Below are 13,912 nucleotides of genomic sequence, written 5' to 3'. Positions count from 1 at the left end.
GGTTTTAAGACTTTCGTGAAACACCTCAGTGCTGAAGAAAGTCCAAAAAGAAGACACCAGAACTTATATAATAGACCTTCCCATCTGAATTGAAGAAACCTATGACTCTCTTTGTCGACTGAAACAGTAAGATAGGCATCCTTTAGATCCAATTTCACCATCCAATCCAACTATTGCAAAACGCCTCTCAACATATGGACGCCCTCCATTTTGAAATGATGGTAAATTACAAAACGATTTAAAGACCTCAGATTTATCACTGGCCTTTAACCTTTATCTTTCTTCTCCATCAGAAACAGAGTACTTACAAATCTTTTTTTCTCTTTTACTATGTCTGTAATAGCCTCTTTTTCAAGCTTGATATTGATCTCTTCTGCCACTACGTTTTTGTTCTTGACTGAATACCAACTCTCTTGGTTCTCTTTCCTGAAATGGCACCTTCTCTGAATCTATTACATGGCTCTTTACAGCTGTGATCACCCAAGGATCCTGAGTTATCAATTCCCATTCTTCTATAAAACGTCTCAGCCTGCCTCTCACCTTTTTCTGGGTAGAACCAGTAAAGGTCCTTGTACACACCTTGTGTAGCAGCAGTTTGCTGATGTCTTCCTCTTGAAGCCATAGTTCTTCCACCTCTACCTCTTTGAGGATAAAAACTCCCCCTCTTTGAAATCCTCTATAAGCTCCTATTCCCTGATTATATTTGCGTATAATATTTCGATAGCCGGAAGTTTGCCCATTCCTTATGGCCCTACCACATAAATTGCTTCCACTAAAAACCGTCCTCATTGAAGTTTGAGTTTTATCTAAAGTGGTAAGTGTAGACGCTTTTCAAGGGATTTAACCACCCCCTCTCCAAACAATAGGACTTTAGTCTCCATCAAGGATTCTTTCTGTACCAAATTGCCCAACATAGGATTTATTTGCATCAATAATGCTTATCTCATATCGGTAATCAGACTGGCATTTGGTTTCCCTATAAAACAAATTGCCCTCTGACTCCAGCCTCTAAGCAGTTCAATATTAATCTAGTTTCCATTAACGTAGGCTGCCTCTACTAAATCAAAAATTCATGTCTACAGACCCAACAAATCAAGCAGCCTGGCTTCACACTGTTTCAGCCGGCACTGCAATCCTTTCCTAGGAACTCTTCCTAGTTTAAGCAAATATGTAATCAGATCTGGGTCCAAATTCAGAGTCATAATCTCATTTCCTTCCCTAAATGGTCAAGAGTATGTCACCCTCATTACATTTCTGTAGTGATTTCTTAATCTTAGCTACTAAGAGCTCCTTTTTTCCTCATCTTTCGGGTCAAACAACTTTTGAACTAACAGGTCCTAAATCTACCTATCAGTAACAATCATAACTTAATCTACATCCCCAAACTTATTACCTGAATAATTATCCATGTCTAAATCAAAAATGTATTCATCCCAATATTTATTCCTTTCTTCTGTAATGGTATGTCAAAATACCTCATAATTCGCTCTGATATCCTGCCTTTTAGCAATGCCACTATGGACACCTTTTCTTTGCAAGTCACTTAGGACTCAATGCCCTGAAACATCAGACACCTCCTTTGCTGATATTTGCCTCTTTTTACATAGGCCCTTACCACCTGGAACTCTATTTGTAGTCCTCTTCATCAGATAAAGACCAAAATCCTTCCTCTTCATTACCCTATAACTCTTCTTTTTTACAATCTGTAAAGATTGACTTAACAGTCTGCTGTCTGTTTCTTCGATTTCCTGTCACACAATCTCCCTTAATTTGTCCTCCTCATGAACTTCTTGCTCTTCTGTCATCTTTTTTTATATTCAGTTGCAGGCTAATGATCCCTCAAAGTTCTGTTGTAAAGTCCCTAAGGTCCGACTCCATCCTATGTATGCTCCGACCCTATATTGGTCCATGGAGGTCGCCATCTTCCTAAACTTAGACCACAACCCCGCCATATTCCCTGGTTAATGTAGAATTATTTTCATGTCTGCCATTCAACGCATTTGTTGCCATATCTTATTTTTCTAAGAACTGTGAAATTGTCAAGTTTTTCGATTACTGACACAGATACAACATCTAAGGCGACATTTGTGTCGCTCAAATGTCTTCATGTCAAGGTTTACTAAGAACACATACAGACATATAACCAAAATAATGTAGTCTGAGTTGATGTCCGGTTGCCTTATATGTCCATAAGGAGACGTCTGAAAAGAATACCTTGAGGCACATAATCTAAGTCAGACATTCTTAAATTTATTTTAAAAATTCCAATCTCTGATAAGATTTAGGATATAAGGTCTGTTACTTGAATACTTGTCAGCAGAGATCCTTCGCTTAGATTATCTCCCCTTATTCTGCCAGAGACAGTCATACTGCCAGCGCTCCTCGCACTTCGCAAATCTCACCTGAAGCTGTTGTAGCTACATCCAAGAGAATGACTGACTGGCTGCTACCGTAGTGGGCGTTTGCCCTTCGCGGGAAACACTGTTTCCACACCACCACTGATAAAGACAGCAGTTGCTGTCAACAAGGTATACAGCACAATCTTTCACCCAAGAAACTCTAGACTACAAGTTACTCTGTCTTTAATGCTCTAATAGTATGGCTCATAGCAGTACGCATTAGGGTGTTAGGTTCAAGATAACATTTTCAATGACATTAAAACAATGCTCGGAATGTTCTTCTTGTTCTCATTATTTGTAACATGTCTAGTTGCTGTTTTTATAATATTCTATGTAGTTGCATCAGGTGCAGTAAGAAATAGATTTTTTCTGTAGTAATTAATACTTTTAACATAAAAGTGTTAATTTGTCTTAGTACTATGTGTGTGTGTGATACTGTGAATAATGAAACGAGGTTTGTTGCTTTTTTCACCATGCCCCTGAACCCTTTATGGGATTGTTAGAAACCCAAAAGCAATGCTTCTATATCATTTATACATTGAGTAGTGTTTTCAGGGCTACGATACCTTGTCTTTCAAATTCATCGTGGTGCATTAAACCTAGATCACCCTCGTCACACGGTGGTGGGAAAGCATCCCTTGTAGGAGTTACACCAAAGTCATAACTTACGCAACAGTACTCTTGAAGCCTGCTATCGTTTTAAAGAAGCATTCTCGCTTCACCAGTCAAAATGTGATACCAAACGTAATCCTCAGTGCATTCTAGCATATGACACCGAAGTCGTCACTGTGAAAAACCACTAGGATTAGTGTAGGAAGGTTCTTTCCTCTTAAATCCTAGACATTGCTCAAACATGGCCTATTTTCTTCAGAAATAAATCCTTAAGTGGTGCATGCCCTCAATAAAGATGACCGCCCACTTGTTTTTTGGTATTAAAGCGCACATGGGCTGAAAATGCCCACACTTCCAAACGTGTGCAGAGGGGACGCGAGACATGTATTTGAAACGCCACCCACAACAAATAACTTGTTTGAAGGTATTTCTAAGCCCCAGTTTAAATGACAAATTCCTCCTTTAATCACTCACTTACTCAGATCTTCTGAATAATGAATAGAAATAGAAAGATAAGTAATTCTATGTCAGGACTGGAGGCGAGGATTATGCCTTCTCTCTCCACTTTATTCAACAGCAGCCAATATTAACAAGAAACAAAACTACGTTTCCCATGAACCCAAGGGAAAACTGTAGTAAAAGAAAATGTCCAATCAGGAAACAGTCATGTGGCCTCCAATCAGGGACATTCCAGCCCAACATAGTCCTTCCTCGCTGGCCCTTCATCTTCTTTCTTCAGTGCTGCGCAGCCGAGATACGTGTCTCTTTATTCTGCTAAATCCTTGTGTTATTGTTATGGTGTTTTTCTATTTTGATATGCGCTTTATTGATGCTCTGCCATGTTCTTCTGATAGTTTGTTATTGTACTGTTATCATTGATATTTGAGAGATATTTTATTTTTGGGTAAAGCGGCTCTGCCGTGTGTTGGTTCTTATTTCTTCTTTGGTGAAGTACGGACTATATTTTTGTAATTGTGACCGCGGGAGCATTTTCCGCTCCTGCGCATCCTTTACCTGGCGCAACTCAGTGCTGACATCCCGCCACCAGGGGGCGCTCGAGGCAGCACGAGACTCGGCGCTCATGTTCGAATCTCTGAAAGGAGTGCGCGGCGCGCCGTAGGCCTGAAAAAGACGCCTGTGTGATCTGTAGACTGATTGTCTCGCCTCATTTCTTTCAGCCGATCGAACTCTATTTTACGCTCTGCTGCCTGAAATTGACACAAATAAATTACCGGCAGCAGAGTCTATATTGTGTATGTTATACGCCCAGTTGGGTCTATATTGATCAGGCTTCTGACACCTGTTGGGAACAATACCCAGGCCGGATTACAACTACAATACCAGGTTTTGTGCCCCGGGGCTTACACATGTGAAGTAGCAAGACCCTCGCATGAAAGCCTAGGCTGCCACCCAGCCCCATAAGATAATGCCTTCTGAAAAGGTTTCCCGGTCTGCCTCAGAGACCCACTATTAACAGACCTCGTTCAGTCCAAGTGTACAATGGAGATGGACTACCAGGAGGACTCCCAAGGAGGGAAAACACCCAGTCCGACCTCCCTTGGGAAGATGAGTTCTACGATGTGGTGGATGCATCTATATATAGAGCTGTGGTGGAGGAGAGATTAACCCGCAAAATTAATCAGGCTTTGGCAAGATTGTCTGCCCTTCCTACAGTGCCCGCCCCCCAGCCTGGGGCCCCAGGGATTCCCCCGTCATCAGACCCTACCTCTCCCCCAGCCAAGCGCGTCCGCGATACAGGAGTGGATTTGAACGCTTTTGATAGGCTCAAGCAGGCCTTCATAGCCACCCAACCATCCTGGCCTCCTACAGATTAGGTTTTTCCGGCTCCAGACAACTCTACCCCCTACAACGACACAGGGGCGCTGACACAGAACCCGGCTCTTCCAGACCATGGCTTTCCTACTGACCCTTCCAAGACGTCTCTGACATGCTCGATCCCGATGAGATCATCCACCCTCGATCATCAGAATGGGCCCCGGTCGACAAAGTCACCAGTTATGTGACAATACATATTCGCAAGCCTTTAGAAAAAGAGGCCAGTAACGATCTTAGAGCAGAGTGTCCCCGGCCTTCCCTGGAGGGTAAGGTGGCCATCACCCCAGAGATTGATACCATTATGGCCACCTTTTGCAGAGGTTCATGAAAGACCCAAAAAAAGGAATTCATATGTCCTGGCGGGCATGCCAGGACAAGCTCCTGGACATTTTGGGGCCCCACACAAAAATTCTGGACATGGCTGAAGAGGCCAAGCTAACAGGCTCCCTAATTTCCCCAGAGTCCCTTTCGGGGTGGACACAAAGGGCCATTGTATTTTTGGCCAACGCCAACTGTGCCCTTTCTACAGAGCATCACCGCTCCCTCCTCATTAAGGTAGACCCTCGCTGATTCAGAGGCAGGGGCCGTGGCACAAGGAGGGCTCTTTGGAGAGCCGTTTGTCAAGGAATTAGGTAAATTAGTTAATACCTTTACCTCCCTTGATAAAGCCTAATCCTCTATTAAAAAAGTATTCCCCTGGGTTTTCCATGTTAATCTGGTCGAGGGAGGGGGCCGCTCCAACCAACTCCCTCCAAGAGGTCAGGGCCCCAGACAAGGCCAATACCAGGACCAATCCCAGTTCAGGAACTTCTATCCCACAAGAGGCTGGCATGGCAAAGGCAGAGGATATCGAGGAGCAGCATCCTCCTCCAGCCCTTGTGAATGTTCTCCCTTCTTTTCGCTTAAGGGTAGGGGAGGCTGGGGAATTTTTTTCAGACCATCACAGGGGACTCATGGGTGCTTCAAATGGTTCAGGAGTTCCACAAAGATTATGTTGGCGACCCTTCTCAAGAGTGCAGACCCCGTCCCATCCAGTTCTCTCAACAAGAGGCCACCTTGGTGGATGCAGAAGTCGCATTGCTTCTGGCCAAGGGTGCGATCGCTCCCTCAACCCCTCACACCGGGGGATCATCAGCAACATCTTTTTGATGGACAAGACTATTGGAGGAATACGACCTGTAATCAACCTCAGCGAAGTCAACGAGTGGCTGGTTTACCACCACTTCAGAATGGGAGGAATTCACCTTCTCAAGGATGTCCTGCATCCTTTAGACTGGATGGAACGGCTGGACCTAAAAGAAGCCTAGCTAGTTATTTTGGTTTTTCCTCCCCACTGAGAGTTCCTCCAGTTCATTTGGCGACATCAGACATACGAGTTTACCGCCCTTCCCTTCGGCCTATCCTCTGCCCTTGTTGCTTTACCAAGGTCCTCAGGCCAGCGACAGAGATCCTGAGAGCTCAGGATATACGAGCAATTGTATACCTGGACGATCTGCTCCTGATGGACACATGCCCTCACCAACTTCTGTGCCACCTCCGGACGGCGGTGGACCTTCTCCAGAGCTTGGGGTTTGTGGTGAACGAGATTAAACCGATTCTCTCCCCGTCCCAGACCCTTACATTTCTAGGCTTCATAATAGACTCCACTTCCTCCACTCTCAGTCTTCCGGCAAGGAAGGTCTCAAAGATTCTGCACAAATTGAGGTGTGTGCTCGCCAAACCTCAGGTGTCACTCAGACAATTGGCTGGGTAAGTGGATCGCCTCTCCGCTTCAATACAGGCCATCTTCCCAGGCCCTCTCCACTATTGAGCGCTTCAATCCCTCAAAGCAGCACTCTTACACAGAGGCTGTCTTCACTCCCACAAGGTGGTTCTGTCCAAAGAGGCCCAGGAAGAGATTGGGTGGTGGTTGGAGCACATGGATGCCTGGAACTGGTGAGCAATCTTCGTTTCAGCCGCAGATCTGGTGATAGAATCCAACGCCAGCAGAGTAGGCTGGGGGCCAGATGTGGCGAGTTTTCTACAGGAGGGTGGTGGTCTGTAGAAGAACGAAGATTACATATCAACTTCTTAGAGCTCCTGGCCGGCTCTTTCGCTGTCCGTTGTTGGACGAGATACTCCATCCAGTCCTCCGTTCTCCTGAGGATGGACAGCATCTTGGCCGTCCGTTATATCAACCATTTGGGGGCAGGAGATCCAAAACCCTGTCGAACTTGGCCGCCAGCTTTTGACAATACTGCCTGGACAAGCAGGTGTTGGTCACGGTGGAGTACCTACCGCGACGGGAGAATGAAGTAGTGGATTTCCAATCTCGCAACTTCAATGGCTCCAGTCTCTGGAAGCTTGACGAAGAGGTCTTTGTGATGTTGAACGGTCGTTGGGGTCCTTTTTTGGTGGACCTCTTTGCCGTGAGACTGGACCGTCAACTTTCGCTTTTCTTCAGCTGGAGACTGGACCCGTTGGCAGTAGCAATGGATGCCTTCCTCCAGGACTAGAATCAGGAGAAGCGATACGCTTTTCTCCCCCTTCGCAATGATCACAAGTGCGATGGCACAGGTCAGGAGACGAGCGGAGGTGGTAATGGTCACCCCTCTTTGGAGATCTGAAGTTTGGTTTCCAGTTCGTCTGGAACTTTCCTGTGATTCTCCAATCCTACTCCCCGGGTTTCCGACTCTCCTCCTGAGCTCCGATCAAATTCCCATCCACTGATTCAGTGGAACTCACTGTGGCTCATGGCATGGCGCATTACAGGAGACAATGGGAGGTCCCAGGCCTTTTGGACAAGGCTGAAGCGTTCATGTGCAAGGCTTGGGCGGACAGCACGGTCAAACCATACATGGGGCAGATGGTCCCTTTGGTGTATGCGAGTCTTAATCCCCTGAACGCAAGTGCAGTCCACATTCTGAATTTCCTGGCTCAATTGGCCTCTAGTGGCCTGGCAAACAGGTCAATAAATACCTTCTGGTCAGCCATTTCAGCTGGCCATGTGCCGCTTCACAACACGGCGATTGGTGAACATCCACTTGTATGCAGACTTCTGCGAGTTATCAGACTTTCTCTACCCCCGGAGCCCCATTATTCAGCCCTTTGGGATATAAACTAGGTTCATTTCACGGAAGCAGCTGTCAGCTAAGCTAGCCATGCTACTCTGCCTCATATCCTGCCACCGCGTCTCCGATGTGAGGGCTCTAGATATCACGAGCAGGATATTTACCCATAATGGAGTAACATTTAACCTACACAAAAGGACCATGTGTCACACAAGAGTAATCACTTACCCAGAGTTCCCAGACTTCCCTAAGCTGTGTGTTGTCCACTGCTTGAAGGCATTTGAGGAAATGACTGAGGAGTTCCGACTCCCAGGAAAGCGACAACTCCTTATTGCGTTACGCTAGCCTTTTAGAGCGGTTTCTTCCCCCACCATAGCCATGTGGGTAGATGGGTTAGGCAAGTTGCAGGTATTAGCCTTAAAGATTTTGGGGCCCACTCAACATGAGGTGCTATGGCCTCTAAGGCATTTGTCTTGGGTGCCTGTTTGGAGGATATCCTCAACGCGGCAGACTGGTCCTGGCATCCCACCTTTAAAAGATTCTATTTCAAACCTGTGCTGGATATGGCTCACCTCGTGGTGAGCAAGCTTTAAAATTAGCATAATACTCGCCTCCAGTCCTGACATAGAATGAACATTTTTCTAGCTAATGTAATGGAAAGTTTGAATTCTGTTAAGACTCGGAGGCGAGGATCATCCCGCCCTAGGGATTTCATAAGAAGATTGCCTTCCCTGTATCAAAGTAAGTAATACAATTTCACCTCTAAATTGTTTGGGGCAGTGGTTCAATGTGATTGCTTAAGGTCTGCTCTCACTGCTATTTGTCCATAGGCTTTGATGAAGGCTTGATTGGTGAGTGACAATGTCCCTTTGTCCTTGTAGGATCTGATGCAAATAAACAAGACTCATGAAAGTGATCCAACGGCTGACTTCACACGCCGAAAGAAGATGAAGGGCCAGTGAGGATGGACTATGTTGAGCTGGAATGTCCCTAATTGTAGGCCACAGGACTGTTTCCTGATTGGACATTTTCTTTTACAGTTTTCCCAAGGAGTCATGGGAAACGTAGTTTTGCTTCTTGTTAATATTGGCTGCTGTTGAATAAAGTGAAGAGAGAAGGCATAATCCTCGTCTCAGAGTCCTTAATAGAATTTAAACTTTCCGTTACGTTAGTTAGGAAATTTTTCATTACTTTCTTGAATAAATATTTTCCCTTTAAAAACATTCACACAAGCAACACAAAAACCTGCTCTCTCTCAAAAATAATCCATAAATTGGATTGATCACTAGAATTTCTAACATAACCCCAAACAATACACAAATATACCAAGTATACCAGGATATACTTATCTGCCCAGAAGCAGCAATAAATAGAGGGAGAAGATAAAATATTGTGGGTTTTTATGAACTGAATATTCTGAATTTCTTTATGAGTCCTGCAATGTTCTTTTTTTGGAACTTTGAAGCGTTTGCTGCTTGGAATAATAATTAACGCATAATATTAGCCTTCTGTCTTGCTATAAAATAGCTGGAACTTCATTGCTGTGTGACACAAATATATGAATTGTAATCTGTGTGTCTCGGACATGTGCACACAAACAGACACACATTTGTTTGTGTATGTCTTCACAGCTCCATCAAGCACTGTTAATATTATAATAAACTTCAAGTTCTCTTGTGCACTCTCATAAAGCAGGTGTGCAGAGGCGTATCTCAGACTACATGAAGTACATGACAGATCTTTTCGGAACATGGTACATTTTTCTCCCTGTCAAACACGCTGACAGGCCCATAGGGTTGGAACAGAATAAGTCCTTGAGCATAGAAACAGAGCCCAAGTAGATGTGTTAGAAAATCTTTTAATTCCTCAAAAGGTTGTTGGCCTCTGAACAAAACCTCTGTGCATGATACCAGCTAAAACTAAGTGAAATGGTAGGTGGTTGCCTTGGCTTAAATATAATAATGGAATGGCTATGAAAACACTAGTTCTCAATTCTTTTTCTTCTTGTTTTGTTTCTTATTCTTTCTAAGGGTTCTCTGCGAAGTTTCCTGATTCAACACACCACTGACTGGAACAGCACCCTAGGCCTTGCTGTCTCCTTAGCCAGAGGCCTGGCGTTCCTCCATGCTGATGTCTGGAAGGACGGTAAGGAACGAAAGCCTCGCTACATACACAGAAGTGAACAGACCTACTTAACAATAGAGCCCATTGTGCAAGAGGTAGAGAGATGGATAGAGAGCAGAAAAACCAGGACTATAAGCTACAGATGAGAGTCCAGAGCCAGAAAACAAGATAAAAGAGATGTGGAGCTGACGGAGAGGGTGGACAACCAAGAGTAGAAGCAACAGTGTGAGGAACAGAGCCAGGTAAAAGACAGGAGCGCCTAGATAAAACAACAGAGCCAGAGATCTCCATTTTCACACTTTTAGAGGTCAGGCTGAGCTCTCTCTCACAGCAGGCTCAATGTCACCACCAAATGGAAGGTGTTAACTTGATCTTTAAATGGGCCTCTCTTTGAAGCTCAGCTTTCTTCTGTGCTGCTCCTGGGAGCTGCAGAAACTTCAGGACGCCGCACAAATTTACTAGGCGCCATCCTACAGACTCCTTCATTTGATGGAAATAGCTACTTTGGACCCATCAGCATACTGCTTAACAACATTAGCCTATTTTAGTGATGTTCTGGTGCTATGCTAATAATTTTCGATTTATTCTGATTGTTTTTTCGTTTTCCTATTTTGTAATTGTCAAAGTTTGTGTGACATCACTTCCCTTGAGGTAATCAAATTCTCTAATTAGTTCAAGGAATTTTCAAAACTTGAGATTTCTGCAGGACAAGGCATGGAGACAAGAAACAATCAGGAGAACCAGAAATCAAAGGAACAGTGGGGAAAAACGAGAAGGAAAGAGAGCCAGAAAAAGGACAGAAGAATCAAAAATAGGAGCTAGAGAGGGTCTGGAAAACAAACAAGTAATAACATCCGCACGGACAGAAACAAAAGCAATGCTAGGGTAGGTGGTGGGACGGGGATAGAAAGAATGAAAACCTGGATAATCATGAATAATAGCTTCAGAGGAGGAACAAGGACATTGACTATGCTGATTTTAATGTATTACTGTAATACCATCTTTGTGGGAGCATTTAAGAAGATACTGAGGTGATAACAAACATTAACAAGCATTGGAAATGCAATAGGGCTCGCATTAGGAAAGTTTGAGCTATTGGTATTATAAATGAATTTTTTTTTATTTATGCGTTATTTTTTAAAATAGCTAAATTAATAGCTTTGTCATTTACAATGCTAATAGTTATAACTTTTGCAAATGTGACACCTATAGCAATGCAACATGTTTTGTATTTACGTGAATTAGATGTATTAATATTACAAATAACAATGGCTTTTAATTTTTTTATATAATTAATACTTAAATAATGTATTTATTTTGTAATGGCAATAGCTTAAACTTTTGTAAATAACTTTTGTGAAGATTATGTTCAGTGTTTTTTATTGCGACGAAAATCCAAGAACAGAAGTGAAATATTAACATATTTTTGTGATTTGTAATAAAGCTTGAAACATTGAGAGAACAGATTTGAACCAGTGATACTGTGGTGGTGCCGAGTGATGCTGTGGTGGTGCCGAGTGATGCAGTAGTGGTGCCGAGTGATGCTGTGGTGGTGCTGAGGGGGTGAGAGGGTAAGTGAGGGTGTCTGAGGGTAAGTGAGGGTGTCTGAGGGTAACTGAGGGTGTCTGAGGGTAAGTGAGGGTGTCTGAGGGTTTGCGACTAGTCTTCGAAATATAAAGGGGTTTGTCTGCCATCTATTAAGGCGCACTTTTCAGGCTAACTGCCCCACCCCGGGGGACAAGAAACACCCAAGATGTCCGGGAACAAGTGGGAGGAGGACGTTTACGGGGGTCGCTCTGAAGACTGGGTGACTTGACTTGACGGAGAACGCCTCTCATATTATGGGACAGAATATTCACATGTAAAAAATATTTACTACTTGCGGAAACACAGAAGCAAAAAGTGTGCAAACGTACTTTTGCTATATATAGGCAAATGTTCCACTTAGTGAAAAAAATCTACCCGTCGCCCTGCACTCCAAGGAGTACCCACTGGGATTGTTGTGAATCCATCAAAACTGACAAATCTACTTCCACCTTAAAACAAAACCCATATGTGTAGACTTCTTACTGTTTAGATGTGGGTTTGTAAATCGGGCCTGCGGTGAGGGAGGAGAAGGAAAGAGGCACTAAAAAGACAAACGATTCACTCACCATGAAGTAGATATTGGCAGAGATATGTAAAGTATCGCAGAATTGTGTTTTGGTCAGCACTATCCAGAGATAATGTGCAGTTTATCAAGCATTTGTTAGTCTCTAGAACTATGGGATTGCTGTGAGGCCATACTAATGGCAATACAGCATTCTGTAACTCTCTGTGACAACATTTACTGTTAAAAGAAACTGCGTTGGCACGGATCTATAGACCGATATGTTTGAAAAAACACAAAACAATGCTAGGGGTCTAGGTAGCTGGTACACTTTCTAAAATAATAAAAAGAAAGACTTCTTGTCAGAATCTTTAAAGACCTTTTGTCGCGATTAATCGAGTGTTTGAATGTGCCACAGCAGCAACACAACGTACATACGTATTACAAGACAAAGCATTAGTGATCTTGAAACATGTTTTTTAAAGCAACCCTACTGCATTAGTGTGGATGAGACAATGGCCGTGGGCTCCGAAGGCTCAACTATAATCTGGATAGACAGCTTCCCAGCGCAACTGCAGTTCAAAAACAACAACAAACCGCCAGTTGTACCTGTGAATTCTCGCTTCTCCGCATGAATTTACACATTGTAATGTGAGCTTGGTTCCCAAAGCTGAAAGAGGGCGACAATGCAGGGGGTCCGATTCAGTAGCCCTCGTGGCCAGCCGCTGCTCCACGGATATCAGATGCATTCTAAAAAGCTATACACATGCATTCCTGGCTGGGTGGAAGCGCTACTTAATATAGCGCTGCTTTTAGGCACACACAATGATCTACAATGTAACGGAGATAACACAAGGCTAAGGAGTGACAAAAGAGCGGGGGTCTTGTCGCACGTCCACGACCTTTGTTTGAACAGGCCCTGGGAACCAAATCATTTTAGAACAGAGGCGTGAGATTGCTTCACCTTCCCTACGCACGGCGGGAGCCAGTGTGTGGGGACGCCGGCTGCCTCTTGGAATATCCATGCCGATCTGAAGGTTCTGCACTTGCGGCGCCTTCCTTGCGCTGGGCAGTTAGTGTGTGGACGAAGCAACCAACTTTTCAGTCAAGTCTGGGCTACCCATATCTAGGCTGATCCACGCTGCTTGCCAACCCCCACACAGACATTAGAAACGAGATTTATATTGCACCCCAGGCTCTAGCATTAGGCAAAGCTAACAGCGCCAGCTCAGCCCCTCCAAGCTGTCCACATGTGTTGTTGACAAACAAACACAGCAGCAGCACGGTCTCTCCTTACCTGTCCCACACAGTACGGCACAGACATGCTGCCGGAGTACAGCGCAACCCAGCTCCACTGAAGTGGCTACGGAGCCTCCCCGAAGTGCAGCCCCAAGCGTGGCGCCTGTTTCATTAGCGCCCTGCTGATCAAAGCGAGCCGCAAAGCACAGAACAAAAGCAAGACCGGCCACTATATTTAAGGACTACAACGCAGGGTGCAGCGATGAGAGCTGGGCAAGCCTGCAGCTATTTTACGATGGCATGAAGAGTAGTTCGGGGAAGGCACGGGAGATAAAGTGAAGTGGATGGAAAGTGAAAGCAGGCATGGCGAGGAAAACACATTGTGCCTGCAGTAGGAACAAGCTGTCGCCATTGTGAAAAATATAGTGCATCCAGGCTAATGAAGGCCACACAGTACGGCACAGACATGCTGCCGGAGTACAGCGCAACCCAGCTCCACTGAAGTGGCTACGGAGCCTCCCCGAAGTGCAGCCCCAAGCGTGGCGCCTGTTTCATTAGCGCCC

General features: G+C 44.6%; 1 protein-coding gene across 1 annotated transcript in view; it reads left to right on the top strand.

Moving 5' to 3' along the window:
* The window catches only part of AMHR2 (anti-Mullerian hormone receptor type 2), a 976,241-nt gene that overhangs the window by 664,766 nt on the left and 297,563 nt on the right, over positions 1 to 13,912 (top strand). Inside the window, exon 7 of the mRNA XM_086936519.1 lies at positions 9,928 to 10,042. Within this exon, the coding sequence (XP_086792645.1) occupies positions 9,928 to 10,042 (115 nt within the window). The remainder of the gene's footprint in view (positions 1 to 9,927; positions 10,043 to 13,912) is intronic.

Source organism: Lissotriton vulgaris, chromosome 1_1, assembly GCF_964263255.1.
Source record: "Lissotriton vulgaris chromosome 1_1, aLisVul1.2, whole genome shotgun sequence".
Taxonomy (NCBI): domain Eukaryota; kingdom Metazoa; phylum Chordata; class Amphibia; order Caudata; family Salamandridae; genus Lissotriton; species Lissotriton vulgaris.
Note: the sequence above shows the minus strand (reverse complement) of the source record. Positions and strands in the feature narration are given on the sequence as shown.